The sequence below is a fragment of the Chiloscyllium plagiosum genome, unplaced genomic scaffold (genome assembly GCF_037043375.1).
Source record: "Chiloscyllium plagiosum isolate Xiang-an unplaced genomic scaffold, Cpla_swu_hap1 HiC_scaffold_3, whole genome shotgun sequence".
Classification (NCBI taxonomy): Eukaryota; Metazoa; Chordata; class Chondrichthyes; order Orectolobiformes; family Hemiscylliidae; genus Chiloscyllium; species Chiloscyllium plagiosum.
The window spans coordinates 76,269,046-76,288,278 of record NW_028270141.1 but is presented as its reverse complement, the minus strand read 5'-3'; the positions used below and the strand labels follow the sequence as shown (position 1 = coordinate 76,288,278).

General features: G+C 40.9%; 1 protein-coding gene across 50 annotated transcripts in view; it reads right to left on the bottom strand.

Annotated features, from left to right (window-relative positions):
* The window catches only part of trdn (triadin), a 462,709-nt gene that overhangs the window by 84,581 nt on the left and 358,895 nt on the right, over positions 1-19,233 (bottom strand). For 48 of the 50 annotated variants that reach the window (XM_087980725.1, XM_087980732.1, XM_087980853.1 and 45 more), the window contains 5 exons: positions 11,952-11,996; positions 10,650-10,667; positions 9,110-9,154; positions 7,945-7,989; positions 3,139-3,159 (listed from right to left, as the gene is read on the bottom strand). In XM_087980725.1, coding sequence (XP_087836851.1) covers positions 3,139-3,159; positions 7,945-7,989; positions 9,110-9,154; positions 10,650-10,667; positions 11,952-11,996 — 174 coding nt within the window. The remainder of the gene's footprint in view (positions 1-3,138; positions 3,160-7,944; positions 7,990-9,109; positions 9,155-10,649; positions 10,668-11,951; positions 11,997-19,233) is intronic. The other 2 variants (XM_087980703.1, XM_087980818.1) reach the window with 2 other exon arrangements.

Genomic DNA, 19,233 nt, shown 5'->3' with positions numbered 1-19,233 from the left:
TAGAGCCCACAATGGAATGGCAATTCTGAATTTGGTGATGTGTAATGAGGCAGATTTGATTAGGGAACTTAAGTTGAAGGAACCCCTAGGGGGCAGTGACCATAATATGATAGAATTCACCCTGCAGTTTGAGAGGGAGAAGCTTGAGTCAAATATTACAGTGTTACAACTGAATAAAGGTAATTACAAAGACATGAGGGAGGAGCTGGCCAGAACTGAATAGAAGGGGAGCCTAGCAGGGAAGATGATGGAGCAACAATGACATTAGTTTCTGGAGGTAATTTCAGAGGCACAGCAGAAATTCAACCCAAGGAAAAGGACACATATTAAGGGGAGAATGAGACAACTATGGCTGACAAAGGACAATCAGAGACTGCATAAAAACAAAATAAAAAGTGTATAATGGGAAGATCAGTGGGAAGCCAAGGGATTGGAAAGCCTTTAAAAGCCAGCAGAGGATAATGCAAAAAGCAAATCGGGGGAGAAGATGAAATTTGAGGGGAAGCTACCTGTATACAAGGTAAGAGAGAGACTAGAGTGGACATTGGACCATTGGAAAATGAGACTGGAAAAGTAGTAAAGGGGAACAAAGAAATAGTGTAGGAACTGAATAGGTGCTTTGCATTAGTCTTTCATGGTGAAAACCACAAGTAGAATACGAAAACATCAAGAAAGTCAGAGGTAAGTGTAGTGGTCTTATATAAAAGAGATGTTGGGGAAGTTGAGGGTCTGAAGGTGGATAAATCACACGGACTAGATGGACTACACCCAGGGTTCTGAAGGAGATGGTTGTTGAAATTGTAGAGGCATAGCTGGTGATTTATGAGTCATAACTGGAGTCAGGGAGGGTGCTAGATGACTGGAAAATATTAAATCCTTGTTTAAGAAGAGAGGGATGCAGAGGACAGGAAATTATAGCCAGGTTAGCCTGACCTCAGTCGTTGGTAAGATTTTACAATCTGTTATTAAGGGTAAGACTGTGGAGCACTTGGAAGTAAATGGTAAAATAGGACTGAGTCAGCACAGCTTTGTTAAGGTGATGTCATGCCTGACATATCCATTAGTATTCTTTGAGGAGGTAATGGCCAAATTAGACAAGCAAAAGCCAGTGATTTATTTGGACTACACAGGAAGCTGACAAAGAAAGTAAGAGCCCATAGTGTTAGCGGCAAAGTACTTGCATGGATTGGCTGACTGGTAGAAGGCAGATAGTGGGGATATAGGGGTATTTTATAAGATGGCAGCTGGTGGCTAGTGGAGTTCTGCAGGGGTCAGTGATGGGACCACAGCTATTCACATTAACGATATGGCTGAAGGAACTGAGGGCATTGTTGCTAAGCTTGCATATGACACAAAGACAAGCAGAGGGCCAGGTGGTATTGAGGAGGCAGAGAAGCTGCAGCACTTGGACAGGCTCGGAGAGTGGGCAAAAGTGGCAGATGGAATACAATGTGGGAAGGGGTGAAATTATGTACTCTGGGAGGAAGAATATTTTTAAATTAGGAAAGGCTTCAGAATTCTGAAACACAAAGAGACATAGGAGTCCTAGTTCAGGATTCCCTCAAGGTTAACATGTCGGCTCAGTTGGCACTTAGGAAGGCAAATGCAATGTTAGCATTTATTTCAAGAGGACTAGAATACAAGAACAGAGATGTACTGGTTGAATAAGGTTCTGGTCAATTTCACAATAAGAACATTCTCAGCAGTTTTGGACCCTATATCCAAGGAAGCTGGTCTTGGAAGGGGTCCGGAGGAGGTTTACAAGAATGATCACAAGCATGAAAGGCTTGTGATGTGAGGAATGGTTGAGAACACTGGGTCTGTACACGATGGAGTTTAGAAGGATAAAGGGCGATCTGATTGAAACTTCCAGAATACTGAGAGGCCTGGACAGAATGGACATGGAGAACATGTTTCCACTAGTAAGAGATTCTGGGACCCAAGGGCGCAACCTCAGAGTGTAGGTATGAGCCTTTAGAACTGAGTTGAGGAGGGACTTTTCAGTCAAAGAGTGGTGAATCTGTGGAACTCATTGCCACAGATGGCTGAGAGGCCAAGTCACTAAGCGTATTTAAAAGAGAGGTGGATAGGCTCTTGACTAGTAAGGGGATCAAAGCATAAGGGAGAAGGCTGGAGAATGGGTTTGAGAAACATAGCAGCCATGATTGAATGTCAGAGAAGACTTCTTGGGCTGAATGGTCTAGTTCTGCTCACACATCTTATGGTCTTATTGTCAATAAGAGCAGAATTCTACTCTCAACACCTAAACCTCTGGGATTTGGTGGAGGGAGCCCCTGGCTCATCAGGACAAAGAAATTAATCTATAATACAGCAGATGGAAGTGATTAGGATAGTTAAGGAATGACTGTGCAGTAACAATAGGTTCTACCTTACATGCTGCCTGTAGAAGAGAAACTAGTGGAGACTAAGCTAGATGGATATTCCACCCCAGGAAGCTTGATACTGTGTCCTAAACACACAGAATCTGATCCAGCATGCATGCTTTGTTTGAACCAACTAAAAATACCAACATGCATTGCCCAACAATAGTTCAGATGGATTGTATCTAATTTCATCAGCGTTGTCCTGTACTGAACTGAATGTTTTACTTCACGTTGGTTTGATGGATTTGAACCTGAATATGGGAAACAGTTAAGCCCATAAAGTAACAAACATTCAAGAGAAGGATAAAGTTAGTAAGAAGTTGACAGATTATCTGATTAAGTTTGAGCATGAGAAACTTCTCCCTCCAGCCCCACCCCCTCCCCCCTCCAAGCATCTGTTGTATTTGCAGAAGGAACTCGTGTCTTCAGCATTGTTACCAAGTTCAACAACAAACCAAGAAAATGAGAAAACAAACTGACAAATTAGCCACTGGATCTACTTGCTTCACAGGAGAGCATTTGTACAGTTGGTTGTAAAATACTGAGGTTCTGTGCATTGCATATATATTTATTACATAAATAAAAGAGAATTAGTTGGAGCCAAATCAAAATCTCAATGCAGGCAGCAAAACTATCAGTACATTGCAATGTTGTAAAATGAAAATTCGTGCCAACATTAAATGTTTTATACACAGCAGTTGCTCTAATCATAAAACTGCATACACAAAATGAAATCTCCATTAAAGTCACTCACCTTTTACTTTTGGCTTTATTGCTGTCAAGAAAAATACAAATCTGTTGTAAAGCAGTCAATAGATTTTTGAGGGAGACGAATTTCTACAAATTGTCTCACATTTTCAGAGATACATGAAAGAATGGAATTGAGACGTCCCCTCGAGGTCCTTTAGCTATTTCTAACAAGCATCATTTTCATGGTAATGCTGGGGGTGGAGGGAGAATGGGCGTGGGATATGATTCACAAATATGTAAAAACTGAATCCAGGAGGGCTAATTAAACTCAGTGGTGAAATCAGTCACCAATTCACCACAGTGAGGTCCATCTCCCACAGTGTGTAACATAAATTCAGGATGGGTCCACCACCTGGAATAAAATTCTGTTGGATTGGGGCAGCTTCTGCATGGTCAGGTTTGCAGAGTTGGAAAACTTGCCCACTGTGAATAACACCTGCAAATATTTGGTTTACTGTCTTTGAACAGTGATCAGGTGGGAAAACATTTAATTAGGAACTGTTTAGTCCTGGCACACTGTTTAAAAGCAGGCTCATGATATCATCAAGTTAGGCTAAGTTTGCATTTAGTTGTATGGTGGGTTTTGGATCATTGATGTCAAAACACATGGGAATCTTGAACCATCACTTACCAAAAGCAGTGCCCATTGGTACAATCTACTAGGAGGTTGACTCCTCATTAGCCACCTCAATTTTTGCAATTGTAATAAAGTCCAGTACAAGGGTGAAAGCTGTAGAGCCTCGGCTGGTGAAGGTCCAACCATCCTTCTGCCACAAAACCCACTATAAGTCATTGCATAAAACTCTAGCCAAGGAATAATATTGTCAGGTTGTAATCTGAACATAGGTTGGTTAATTAGTTTAATTGTACTTTGCTGTTACCTTTATTATTGCAAGATTTTCAAATATGTTGCAATATTGTCTTCTGCAGCTACACCATGTGGGTGGCACAGTGGCACAGTGGTTAGCACTGCTGCCTAACAGCACCAGAGACCTGGGTTCAATTCCCACCTCAGGCGACTGTCTGTGTGGAGTTTGCATATTCTCCCTGTGTCTGTGTGGGTTTCCTCCCACAGTCCAAAAATGTGCAGGTTAGGTGACTGAGCCATGCTAAATTGCCCATAGTGTTAGGTGTAGGGGAATGGGTTGTGCTTCAGCAGGTTGGTGTGAGCTTGGGCTGAAGGGCCTGTTTCCACACTGTAAGTAATCTAATCTATAGTTCTGTATCTGTGAGTTAAGACTGTCAAGATAAGGTTTAGTTTCATTTATATATTTATGGGCTTGGTGACTCAATCTGAAGGTTGGTTTGTGTAAATGCATTTTCAATGTGTTTTATCACCCTGAATTGAGTATTTGAGGTTGAATAGTTTAGTGTCTTATTAAAAGATAGTAGTGACATAAGACCATTGATGCGGGGAAAGACAGTCAGTCTGTGAAGAACCACTAGAGGTTGGAGTTAAGCAACTGGATAGCTGAGTTGAAGAAACTCATACTTGTGTTCTCAAGTTTGGAGTTACAGTGCACTTAATTTGTGGTTTGTTTTATGCATCTGTAGAGGAGATACCAGATGAAGGGTAAAGCATCTCATTAATACACAAAAATTTGCCACATAGAAAATTTGACCATAGGCGGGGTTCCAGAGGACTGGAAATTAGCCAATGTTGTTCCCTTGTTTAAGAGAGGAAGCAGGGATAATCTAAGAAATTGTAGGCCAGTGGTTTGACATCTGTGGTGGGGAAGCTCTTGGAGAAGATACTGAGGGAGAAGACACCTGCACATTTGAAAGAAAATGGACTAGTTAATGACAGGCAGCATGGTTTTGTATGAGGAAGGTCATGTCTTACCAACCTGACTGAATTTTTTAAAGAGGTGACAAAGATAATTGATGAGGGAAGGACTGTGGATGTAGTTTATATGGCATTTGATAAAGTCACACATGGCAGATTAGTACAAAAACTAAAATCACATGGGGTTTGGGGTGGGCTCGCTAGATGGATACAAAACTAGTTTGGTCATAGAAGACAAGAGGCCAGCAGTAGGCATTTTTCAGAATTGTGACCAGTGACTAGTGGTCATCCACAGGGATCAGTCTTAGATCCTCTGCTATGTGTAGTATATATAAATGATCTGGAGGAAAATGTTGTGGTCTGATTAGTACGTTTGCAGATGACATGAAGATTGGGGGTGTTGCTGGTAGTGCCGATGATTGTGAAAGGATACAACAGGACATAGATAGATTGGCGATTTGGACACAGAAATGTCAGATGGAGTTTAATCCAGACAACTGTGAGGGGATTCATTTTGGAGGATCAAAATTAGATGTGAATAATATTGTAAATGGCAGAACCCTTATGAACATTAACATACAGACGGTTCTGGGCGTGCAGGTCCACCATTCCCTAAAAATGGTGACACAGGTGCCAAGGTGATTAATAAGGTATATGGCACTGGACTAAGTCTGCATTCGAGGCCCGAGCATAGATAGCACTGTGAATCTTAATGAGATTTAAGTGTTTGAAATTCTATTCTTAAGATAAAGGAGTAACGTAAAGTTGAATCGTTTTAGAGTCATAGAGATGTACAGCATGGAAACTGACCCTTCCGTCCAACCCGTCCATGTCGACCAAATATCCTAATGCGATCTAGTCCCACCTGCCAGCACCCGGCCCATATCCTTCCAAACCCTTCCTATTCATATACCCATCCAAATGCCTCTTAAATGTTGCAATTGTACCAGCCTCCACCACATCCTCTGACAGCTCATTCCATACATGTACCACCCTCTGCGTGAAAAAATTGCTCCTTAGGTCTCTTTTATATCTTTCCCTTCTCACCCTAAACCTATGCCCTCTAGTTCTGGATTCCCCCATTCCTGGGAAAAGAGTTTGTGTATTTATCTTATCCATGCCCCTCATAATTTTATAAACCTCTATAAGGTCACCCGTCAGCCTCTGACACTCCATGGAAAACAGCCCCAGCCTGTAGCTCAAATCCCCCAACCCTGGCAACATCCTTGTAAATCTTTTCTGAACCCCTTCAAGTTTCACAATATCTTTCCGATAGGAAGGAGACCAGAATTGCACGCAATATTCCAACAGTGCCTAACCAATGTCCTATACAGCCGCAACATGACCTCCCAACTCCTGTACTCAATACTCTGACCAATAAAAGAAAGCATACCAAACGCCTTCTTCACTATCCTATCTACCTGCGATTCCACTTTCAAGGAGGTGTGAAACCTGCACTCCAAGACCTCTTTGTTCAGCAACACTCCCGAGGACCTTACCATTAAGTGTATAAATCCTGCTATCCCAAAATGCAGCATCTCGCATTTATCTAAATTAAACTCCATCTGCCACTTCTCAGCCCATCAGCCCATCTGATCAAGATCCCATCATGATCTGAGGTAACCTTCTTCACTTAAAAATGTGTTGCTGGAAAAGCACAGCAGGTCAGGCAGCATCAAAGGAGAAGGAGAATTGACGTTTTGGGCATAAGCCCTTCCCGAAACATCGATTCTCTTTCTCCTTTGATGCTGCCTGACCTGCTGCGCTTTTCCAGCAACACATTTTTAAGCTCTGATCCCCAGCATCTGCAGTCCTCACTTTCTCCTAACCTTCTTCACTGTCCACTACACCTGCAATGTTGGTGTCATCTGCCAACTTACTAACTGTACCTCTTATGCTCGCATCCAAATCATTTATGTAAATGACAAAAAGTTGAGGACCCAGCACCACTGATCACAGTGGCACTCCACTGATCACAGGCCTCCAGTCTGAAAAACAACCCTCCACCACCACCCTCTGTCTTCTACCTTTGAGCCAGTTCTGTATCCAAATGGCTAGTTCTCCCTGTATTCCATGAGGTCTAACCTTGCTAACCAGTCTCCCATGAGGAATCTTGTCGAACGCCTTACTGAAGTCCATATAGATCACATCTACTGCTCTGCCCTCATCAATCCTCTTTATTACTTCTTCAAAAAACTCAATCAAGTTTGTGAGACATGATTTCCCACACACAAAGCCATGTTGACTATCCCTAATCATTCCTTGCCTTTCCAAATACATGTACATCCTGTCCCTCAGGATTCCCTCCAACAACTTGTCCACCACTGACGTCAGGCTCACTGGTCTATAATTCCCTGGCTTGTCCTTACCACTCTTCTTAAACAGTGGCACCACGTTAGCCAACCTCCAGTCTTCCAGCACCTCACCTGTGACTATTGATGTTACAAATATCTCAGCAAGGGGCCCAGCAATTACTTCTCTAGCTTCCCACAGAGTTCTAGGGTACACCTGATCAGGTCCTGGGGACTTATCCACCTTTATGCGGGGTTAGGCCAGCATTTATTACCTATCCCTAGTTACACAAATAGCAATTAAGGAAGGAAATCCAACTATGTTGCTGTGGGTTTGGATTTCCTTCTTTAAAATGACATTAGTGAACCAAATGATTCTTTTCCCATTAAAAAAAACCAAGTGACTGTCTTTACAATCAGCGATGGTTACGTGGTCACCATTAGATGAGCTTTTAGTCCAGATGTTTATTGAAATCAAATTTGACCCCCTGCTGTGCTGGGATTCAAACCCTAGACCATTACCATGGGGTTCTGGATTCTCAGTCCAATGACATTGCCACTACACCATCCCTTCCCAACTGTCAGGAGAAATAAACAAAGTGTGGATTACCAAACATGATTAATTATCCATCTCCAGACACTGATTGGTAGTTTAATATACTTATCACAGAAATAAAGGAGATATGCATGATTAAAAATATTTGAAATATTTCTGCTTTAGTTTTTATGTTACCTTTCTCTGTGGGTTTCGGTTTAATTTTCTTCGCGGAATCTGTCTCTAAAAGTTAAATGAACAATTTAATTAGATTCATTATTAACCATAATTGTAACTATTAATATTACTCTAATATTGCAACATCATCTGTGCACATACAATAGATAATAATAAGAATATTATTTCATTATTAAAGCTGTTAATTTCATCCACTCTGTGTTAATTGTATAGAATTTAGAATCGAAACAAAGGAAATTCAGATAAAAATAATGAGCCCATTGCCACTTTAAATTAATCACTGAACCACCATCACTTTCTGTTCCTGTGTACAAACCATATTTGTCAGTCAAGGTGCAGACAACGATGTACAGATCACAGAATCACAGGACTGTTTTTGTACACAGGCAGACCATTTGACCCATTGTGTTTGCACTGGCTCTTGGTTTGCAGGGAGACAATTTCCAAGTTTGTGAGTGACACAAAACTTGAAAAAATTGTAAACTGATTGAAGGACACTGTAGAACTTCAAAAATTCTTTTATACATTGGTTGAGTAGCCGGATGGATGTTAATGCAGAGAAATATGATGGAGTGATACATTTTGGTACAAAGAATACAGAGAGACAGTGTAAAGTTGAATAAAGATACTATTTTAAAGTGTGTCAGAGAAGTCAATGTGTACACATACATAATTCATTAAAATTGACAGGAAAACTAGACTTCATTAATACAGGTAGAGTGGATGAAGAGCAGGAAGATTATGCTGACTGTATATAGGACATACACACGACTATACTTTAGCTGCAGTACTGTGAATACTTCTGTGTTCCACACTTTAGGAAAGATGTGAACAGATTGAAGACCGCGCTCAAGGCAGAAGATAAATTGGAGAATTTGGAACAGTTTTTCCTGAAAAGAAAATGTTGAGAGCAGCGATGGCACCTTACTCTTACCTTTAGTGTGGCAAATTCACAATCCGATTCTGTGCAGTTTTCGCCTCAATTTATCTCAATTTGCATTCCGTTATCAAGAGTTGGGGAAAATTTGAGTGCAGAATGTTTGATTTACTAACCCATGCATCTCTAGAGAGTCATTGGAATTTGTTGCCATTTGGCAATGGAAGAAAGGAAAACTGCAACATTAGCAATAAATGCAAATAATGCACTGGCTGAATTTTGCGTTACCTTTTTTTGCAGGCTTTGGTTTTTTTTGCTTCATGGTTTCCGCTTCTAAATATTTGGCAAATAAATGAAATAGGATCGATATTAATTGTACCTTAATTGTTACTGATCAGTTGTTGCTCTTGAAGTATTATAGATCTTGAATAATATACATTGTTATTTAAGCATGGAACAAATAATACAACAAAACATATGACATTTTTGTTCCACTATAATCTGGATTGTGCAAATATTGATAGCAAAAAGAAATCAGAGCCAGAGTGAATCTCTCACAGACACTGCTGCCTTTACACACTGTAAATTTCGAGCAGATAAGGAGAAAGGCAGGTATCACAATGTGCGAAACTGGGGCCTTCACTCTCCTCTGTCAACTTCAATCTCAATTTAAACCATTTCTTATAAACAAAAATTACATGCAAGAAATCTGGGCAACATATTTAGCATGCCTTGAAGAAAAAATTTCATTGTAACAAAATTGAACTTGCAGAGATCAATACTGCCAAATACAGGAAAAATAACAAAAAACTGTGTGCAATCAAAAGATGTCTGGAAGCAATTAAGTGGGAACATTTATTTTACTGATGGAACGTTGGTGATCCTTCTGCAGGAGATGCAACAAAGGAAGATGGGTGATTTGGAGAAGACAGTCATGATGAAACAGATGACAAACAGAAGTAATAGAAGAAAAAAAAATCAAGTTTCATTGATGCATAGCATGAAAAAGAGGATCTGCCAAATGAGGTAAATTGAAAGAAATAGAAATATTGACTTTGGTATATTTTCTTTAACTCTGGAACACAACTGAAATGCAAAATATGGGCAACTTTTTCTACTGGATTTTTAAGCAGGCATGCTGAAGTGCACACTGTTTGGGGCATCAGCAAATCACTATGATACTGTTGGTAGCTACACTACTATATATGGATTCATTGCTATTTAATCTACAATCTGCATTAGTGATATCATGAACCCACCTTTGCTCTTTTCTATACATAGTTTTCTCATTAATAATTGTTACTAATTTGTATTTTTATTGCTTTCCTTCCTCATCTGTTTCAGGCAGTCGGAAGCTGCTTGCAGTATTTATACAGTCGCCATAATGAAGTCTGCTTTTATCTGTCATCTGTTTCCATAACAAGATGTAACACTGAGCTCGCTGACAATTTTGATTTTATCACAGTGAAAATGAATAAAATCAGTGTTCATACACATATATATATGTATATACAAGACAAAGTATTTATCAAAAATAACTTTCAGGAACATTTGTTAAATTGTGCTGAGGCAAGAAGATTAGTATCGAGGACTAACAGTCTATAGTTCTGACTCTGTAAAAATTATAATTAAAACAGCATATTGCAGAAAAGCATTTTTTTAAGCTGGTGGTTATTGACAAACACTGCATTTATTATATATATATATATATACTAGAGCGGCAATTTATTTCAAATTTGGGTTCAATTTACTTTGCATAAAAGTGCAGCTCTAATCATTCAACTCTATAGCAAACACCAAAAGTAAAATTTGCACTAAAGTTACTCACTTGTTACTTTTGGTTTTCCTGCAGTTTTAAAAGGAAAAAAAGTATGAAAATCTGAGTCAAAAAAGGACGATTGATGTTTGCAAGAGAAGTTGTTTTTACTAATAGTGAGGTTTTTTGCCTTTGATGATGATCAGGTATGGCATCACACATTTTTTCTCCTTTAATTACTCATTTTTTAAATTCCTGAGACATTGTCTAAAAACATTTTCATGATGTTGCTCAATGTGAGTAATTCTGATGTTGCTTAATGGACACTTGCGAGATGAATTCAGCCATTCTTAAATATCTGTTATTCAATCTCTGGATTTTAACAAAAATAAATATCAAGAGCTTTATCTGTGTGTGTATATATATATATATATATATATATACACATGTGTGTTTGTGGCAGTGCCAATATCACCCATTTCGCATAATTTATCAGTTAGAGTATGCACAGACAAAACTGATGCTACATGTTTCCTTTCTGTTACCCTTCGTGGTACATCAGATAAATCAACATTTGTGAACTCTATAAATTAATCAATGTTCATGTCGGCACTCAAATATTTAAGGAGGAAATGAGCCGTATTAATATCTGATTATTCTTTGCTTCATTACAGTAATCATGCTTCCCCATGTTTTTCAATTTTATGAAATTGTCAAATGATTTTTTTTAACAAGTAAACACCATATGGATAAACGTTGGTTTAAACTAAAATCACTTCCATTTTTGTTCAATTGCTAACAGTAGGAATAAACAGAGACTGGATTTTACCAGGATGGTGCATCTGGTCCCAGTAATGGGCAGAAGATCAACAGTAACTCTGGCTCAGGACTTTAGGAAATCCCCAGCAGCTTACTGACATGCGACAGCTAACTGAGACTCCTGCCCTCTAAAATGGGAGTCATCCCTTACACCCCCACCCTGCCAACATGAACTGTCATTCCGGTGGAGCTCCTCAGCCTCAGTTGTAACACCAGGAACGGTGAGCACCATCCAGTTAAGGAGATACAATGATTGAAGTTCTACTTGGAAGGGGTTAAGTGGTGGCAGTGTTGTTGGGGCTGATCAGGGAGATTCCAGCAATGGAAGCTGGGATTTGGTGAGGACAGGTTAGGGTTTTCATACAGTGGCAGCCAATGCTACCAGAAGATGGGCCCACTGTGGAACTGAAAATCCAAATGGCAAAACTTGATAACCAACCCATCCCCAGTCATTCACAAATGGTTTTGAACTTTTAGCATTGGAACGAAAGGGAGATATAATATCAAAAAACAGATAAAGATTATCAGGATTTCTTTTGAATCAACTTATGTTACCTTTCTCTGTAGATTTTTCTTTCACATGCTTCATACTTTCTGGTTCTAAACACATAGTGAATATTCAAATTAGGTCTCAACATGTTTTAAATATGCCTAACCATACTGTACAAAATATAGCAATGTTGGCCACAACAATAACCTACCCTATTTCCTGTTTCTTATATTGACAGTAAAATTTTCAAGTGGAGGAGTATGAAGGTGAGATTCTAATGAAGAGGATCTGAGAGGGGTTAAGTGAAAACATTTAAATCACAATAGCATTGACACACTCATTGGGAGTCCTCTTGTGGCACAGTGGTAGCATCCCTACTCTTGGAACAAAAGATTCACATTCAAGTCCCACCTGCTCCAGAGGTGTGTAATAATAGCTCTGAATAGGTTGATTACAAAAACAGATCAACACACACATCCTCTACCATATCGATCACCTGATTACCATCAGATCCTGCATCTGCCTACAAACAACACTGTTCAGTTCAAAGTGCAGACCAAGTTGTGCTGATTGAAAGGATAATGTATCTCATTTTATTTCACAAACATCGCTCCTACCTCTTCACTAGAATCAGTTGCCAATACATGAAAAATACACGCAGACAGCCCAGGCATGAGTGCAGTTTGATAGGCGGAGGAACTACGATGACAGAGCAGCTATTGCAAGGCTATTGTTTGCCATTAAAGAAAAGGGGACTTTTGACAAAAATTGCATCTGCAATGAAAAGTTGTGATAACGCCAGGTAAAATGTCTGAAACAATATAATTCAAATATGTCTGCAAACTGGGAATATAGGAACATTTTTCCATCACAGAGAATGTTCTAGAAGCCCTGATGCAAATCGAAATCTGTTTCACTTGGGAGGAGATAATCACACAAAGAGAAATACCTACTTTACTGGAGCTAGCATGGAACATGCCATTTCCCAGGCTTGTGAGGAAAAGAGATTACTGATTTTTACTTTACATATCCTCTGAACCATAAACCATGTGAGCCAGAATAAAATAGTGAGATGCAGAACCAGCAATGAGCACTTGACAACCATTGCAATGATTTCTTCTACTGCATAGAAACTGAATTACACTCCTTCTGATGCACATGATTAACTGTGATTGTTACATAGAACTGTTGAAAGATAGGAATTCTGCAAAAGAAACCTTGCTGAACAGTCGATTCTCAGTAAGCCAGAACATAGATTATTTTGCACCAATATGTCACATATGTAACAAGGTCCAGATTGAAGCTCACTCAAAAATCATGCAAACTAAATCAGCACCTAATTAATATCATTAACACTACTGCAATGATAGCCACACTAAGCCCCGATTTGTCTTAGTTATCTCCACATTGACATGCAAATGTATTGAAAACCAACAAAGCTGCTTTTATCTCATTGAAACAGCACTCATAATGTCTAAAATGCACAGAGTAATAGACCTTTGTATATAAATACAAACTGGAGATATTGGACTATTGAGCCAGCGAACAAGATAAAAGCCGAGTAGGTACGTACTCCTGCAAGGGTATATCTTTTGAAAAAGCTGGCTAAAGGGACATTTATAGCACATTAGCAAGATTGTTAATTTATTTCTAAAAGTCATGAATGAGCAATCAGTTGCTTGCAATTCCTGCACCTTTTGGGAAATTCAGGACATTTCATGCTGCCAGAAATGCGAGCAGCAACTCGACTTCAGGATATCTTTTCAGGCACATCTGGAGTCACAGCGGAGCATTAGGGAGGATGAGAGTTTCCTGGATCATACATTCCATGAGGTGGTCACCCCACAGTGAGGAAGTATTCCAGATAGTAGCTGGGTGGCCATCAGGAAGTATAGGAAGAGGCAGGAAGTACAGGGATCATCAGTGTGCAGCTATTAAACAGGTACTTACATATTGAACACTGCTGGAAGTGACAAATACCCTGAGTGTTGTTTGGATCGGACACCAACAGCCAATGTCATGTACACATACAAACAACAAAATGTAGAAATATCGTTGTTTCAAGAGATTCCATAGGCACCGGGCAAACAGGAATTCCTATAAACATCATTGTCAGTCCTACATGATGTGCTGTGGCCCTGGTGCCAAGATAAAGGATATCATGGAGAAGGCACAGAACATATTAAAGGAAAAAAAATTACTTATTACAGATGGTATTGACAACATTGAGGGGGCAGACATAATGGTCCTATATAGTTTTGAACAAGGGATGAATTTAAAACGTATGACTTCAAATGTAGCAATCTAACGAGAATAGAAATAGAAAAATAGTGAGGGTCGTTGCATGGCTTGCACCATCGTGCAGCAGGGACCAATGCAGGTTCTTGCAATTTTGGGATCAGTTATGAACTAAATGGCACCTACTCAAAAAGGACAGATTGCACCTTAACAGAAGTGGGATCAATAATCTACTGGGGAGGTTAACTGGTGGGTGGGGAGGACGTATATTGAATTCTCAGGGGTGTGGGTGCTAGCATCTAGAAGTAGAAAAAAGGATTGAGGTGCACTAAGGTAGAATACTAGACATGCTAGATAAAGTTAAAAATCACACAACACCAGGTTATAGTCCAACAGGTTCATTTGGAAGCATGAGCTTTCAGAGAGCTGCTCCTGCAAGATAAAGAAATTGTTTCATATTAATACCTACTCTTCACCAACAGAGGGTGCTCCTGAGCAGCAATTGAGGAAGATTCTGGGAGAAGTCAGCTTAGTCACCAGTGACCGCCCAGGAGTGAATAAAAGGGAGGCAAGCTTGAGTGGAGTGGCCATTTTGAGAAGAGTTGCTGGAGGTTTAAGTGTGGACTTTGGTGAGGAGACTGATTAGCAAGGAGGGACTCCTTCTTTATCTTGATGTGAAGGGTTAGAGATGGCAGTGGTATGCTCCTCTAACCAGATGTAGGAGATCAGGGGAAAGTCTAGTGTCCCTGATAACTGTGTCTGCAGGAAGTGTGACTAGCTACAGCTCCTCACAGACTGCATGATTGGGTTGGAGCAGCAGTTGAACACACTGAGGAGCATACAGGGGGAGGACAGTGTGATAAAAACTAATTACAGTGATGTGGTCACACCACAGGTTCAGCCAAGAGTGGCAGGCAGACAGTGCAGGAGTCTCCTGTGGCTATTTCCCCTCAGGGGAGTAATACAGCAGCAGCAAGGCCTGTGGCACTATGGTTCTGCTGTAGACCAGGGTTCGGCAAAGTCAAGTGAGTGTTAGTAAGTGGAGGACTTGCTAGTGAAGGGCACAAACAGATATTTCTGTTGCTGTGATTGAGACTCCATGATGGTGTGTTGCCTACCTGGTGCCTAGGTTCAGGATGTCTTTGAGCAGTTTCATGAAATTCTTAAGGAGAAGGGTGAGCAGCCAGAGGTTGTTTTATACATTGGTACCAAACACATGGGTAGGAAAGGAATTAGGTCTTGGAAGTTAGGCAGAAGGTTAAAATGCAGGACCTCAATGGTAGTAATTTCTGGATGAGTTCTAGTGCCATGAGTAGGAACAGGACAATTTGGAGATGAATGCATGGCTTGAGAACTGGTGCTGGAGGCAGAGATTCAGACTTCTGGATCATTGGGATCTCTTCTTGGTAGAGGGGACCTGGACAAGAGGGTGACCAATAACCTGGCAGAGAGATTTGCTAGAGCCACTCAAGAGGGTTTAAACTAGAATGGTGGTGGGGGGGGGGGGGGTTGGGGTGGGGGTTTCAAAGCAGTAGGAAGATGAAAAAGAAGGTCTAAAGAGAAAGACAGCACAGAGAAGGCAAATGAACTCTGGGCAAGGATGGGTACATGGGACTGGGATGTTATAACTACTACAGAAACATGGCTGACAGAGGGACAGGACTGGCAATGTTCTGGGTCCAGATGCTATAAGAAGGGTGGAAGGAGAGACAAGAGAGGAGGGGAAGTTAGCTTCTGATTAGGGAGAACATCATAGAGTGGTGATAGAGGACATTCTTGAGGGTTCATCTACTGAGACTGTATGGGTAGAACTCAGAAATAAAAAAAGGGAGATCACTTTGATAGCATTGCACTATAGACAGTGGGAGATCGAGCAGGAAATATTCAAGGAGATTGCAGACAGCTGCAAGATTAATAGGGTTGTATTAGTAGGGGATTTTAAATTTCCTAACATCAACTGAAACTGCCATAGTGTTAAGGGCTTGGATGGAGAGAGATTTGTGTCCAAGAAGAACTTCTCATGCTGTACGTAAATAGCCCTCCTAGAGAAGGCACAAAACTTGATTTCCTCTTGGGACGTAAGGCAGGGCAAGTGACAGAAATTAAAGGGGGAGCACTTTGCAACCAGTGACCATAATTCCATTAGTTTTAAAATAGTTCTGGAAAAGGATAGGTCTGGTCCACAAGTTAAAGTTTCAAATTTGGCCATTCCCCAATTTAGAAGGTCTTAGACAGGAACTTTCAAAAGTTGACTGGGGGATGCTGTTTGCTGACAAAGGGATGTCTGTTAAGTGGGTGGCTTTCAAAACTGAATTAATGAGGGTTCAGGGCCAATGCCTTCTAGCGTGTCGGGTAAGGCTAACAGGAGTAAAGTTAGAAATATTGAGGTCCTGGTCAAGAAAATGAAGAAGGCATATGACTGGTACAGGCAGCTGGGATAAAGTGAATTCTTTGATGAGTACAGAGGTGTTGGAGTATACTTAGAGAAATCAGGAGGGCTAAAAGGGGACACAAGATGGCGTTGGCAGATAATGTAAAGGATATTCCAAAGGGATTCAACATGTATGTGAAGAGCAAAATAGTAACTAGGGAGAGAATAGGGCTCACGGTCATCTATGTGAGCCACAAGAGATGGGTGAAATCCTAAATAATAATTCTCATCAGTATTTACTGACAAGATGCGAGAAAACTTGGGAAAATAAATAATGATGTCTTGAAGACCGTCCACATTACAGAGGAGGAGATGATGTAATTCCTAAACACATTAAGTTAGATAAATCCCCAGGACCTGATGTAGTCTATCCCAAGACTGTGGTAGGCTCGGGAGGAAATTGCGAGGCCCCTGTCTGAGATATTTGCATCATTGATAGCAACGGGTGAAATGCCCAAAGACTGGAGGAAGCTAACATTGTGCCCTTGTTTAAGAAAGGCTGCAGGGAAATGCCTGATAACTACAGACCGGTGAGCCTAACATCTGTTAGAGAGGATTATGAGAGATGGAGTGTTATAGAACAAAGATCTAGTGGTACAGGTTCATAGTTCCTTGAAAGTGGAGTCACAGGTAGACAGGGTGCGAAGAAGGCTTTCAGCATGCTTGCTTTTCTTAGTCAAAGCACTAGTATAGGAATTGGGACATCTTGTTGCAGGTGTCAGTGAGGCCACGCTTGGAATACTGCATGCAGTTCTGGTCGGCCTACTATTAAAAGGATATTACTAAACTAGAAAGAGTAGAGAAAAGACTTACTAGGATGTTACTTGGACTGGAAGGTTTGAGTATAAGGAGAAATTGGATATGCTGGAACTTATTTCCTGGGAGTGTATGAGACTGAGGGGTGACCTTTTAAAGGTGTATAAAATCATGAGAGCATAGATAAGGTAAATAGCCAAAAACTTTCCCTCATGGTAGGGGAGTCTAAAACTTAAATATGGCATAGCTTTAAGGTAAAAGGGCAGAGGTACAAAAGGATCCATGGGGCAATTTGTTCAGACACAGGGTGGTGAGTGTCTGGAAGAGGTTGCCAGAATTAGTGGTGGAGGCAAGCACAATTTTATAATTTAAGAAACATTTAGACAAGTATGTGGATGGGATAAGTATGGAGGGATATGGACCAAATGCAGGCAAATGGCACTAGATTAATTGTGAAAACTGGGTGGCATAGATAATTTAGGCCGGAGGGCCTGTTTCCCATGCTGTAAACTTGTGACTTCACTGTTTCAGCGGAAGTTGGAGTGAGAGGAGCGACTGCAAGGACCAGTGGCACGCCTGGAAGGTTATTTTTAAATATATAAACTTACCTCGGGAGTTTCAGGTACATATTTTGGCAGCGGCCGAATCAGAATTGATGATCTGGAATCTGAGCTTCAAACACTGCAGCACATCTGAGGGGGAGAGTTACCTGGACGCTTTGTTTCAGGAGGCAGTCACACCCGGTAGATTAAGTAATTCAAATTCAGTTAATGATCAGGAACAACAGGGTGTGATCGTAAGTGAGGCAAGTAGGGGGATTCTGAGTTCAGGAGTGGAGGAATCTCAGCCCTTGACCTTGTCCAACAGGTATGAGATTTTTGCTCCCTGTACGGATGAGGAAAAGGGCTCTGGACAGGATGAGCCAGCTGACCACAGCACCATGGTGCAGAAGGCCATTCAGGAGGGGGGAGCAAAACGGCAAGTAGTTGTTATAGGGGATTCTATAATTAGGGGGACAGATAGTATCCTTTGCAAGCCGGACCGGGAGTCCTGCATGGTGTGTTGCCTGCCAGGTGCCAGGGTGCAGGACATCTCGGACCGGCTTGAAAGGATATTGGAGCGGGAGTGAGAGGATCCAGTTGTTGTGGTCCACATTGGCACAAGCAACATAGGCAAGGCTAGAATGGAGGACCTGTTTGGGGATAATCAAGCAGTAGGAAGAAAATTGAAGAATTGAAGAAATTGGATTACTGCCTGAGGCACGTGTTAATTGACAACAGGATAAGAAAATTAGGGAAGTAAACACATGGCTAAGAGACTGGTGTGGGAAAGAGGTTTCCATTTCATGGGACAATGGCATCAGTTTTGGAACCGGGGCGATCTGTACCGATGGGATGGTCTCCACCTGAACCGATCAGGAACCAGTGTTCTGGTGAAAAGGATAATAGGGCTGTCACTAGGACTTTAAACCAGTGGGTCAGGAAAGGGAAAGCAACAGGGAGCATGGAGTCAAGTATAAAGATAAGTAGCGGGTTAGCATGTGTGCACGGTTTAAGTTCAAGACAGACTTGGAATGAAGCAAAAAGGAAGGATAACTTAGGTAGAGGTGATGGAAATCATGAGGATAAGAAAATTAGCATTAAGGTGCTTTATCTGAATACTCAAAGCATTCAAGACAAAATAGATGAATTAACAGCACAAATCATCGTAAATGATTATGATGTAGTAGGCATCACAGAGACGGGATTCAGAACTTGCAGTTAGACATCCAAGGATTTTACAACTTATCAAAAAGACAGGGAGGTGGGCAGAAGGGGTGGGATTGCCCTGTTCGTTAAGAATGAAATTAGTCTATGGCACTGAATGACATAGGGTCAAATGATGTGGAGTCTGTGTGGGTGGAGTTGAGGAACCACAAAGGC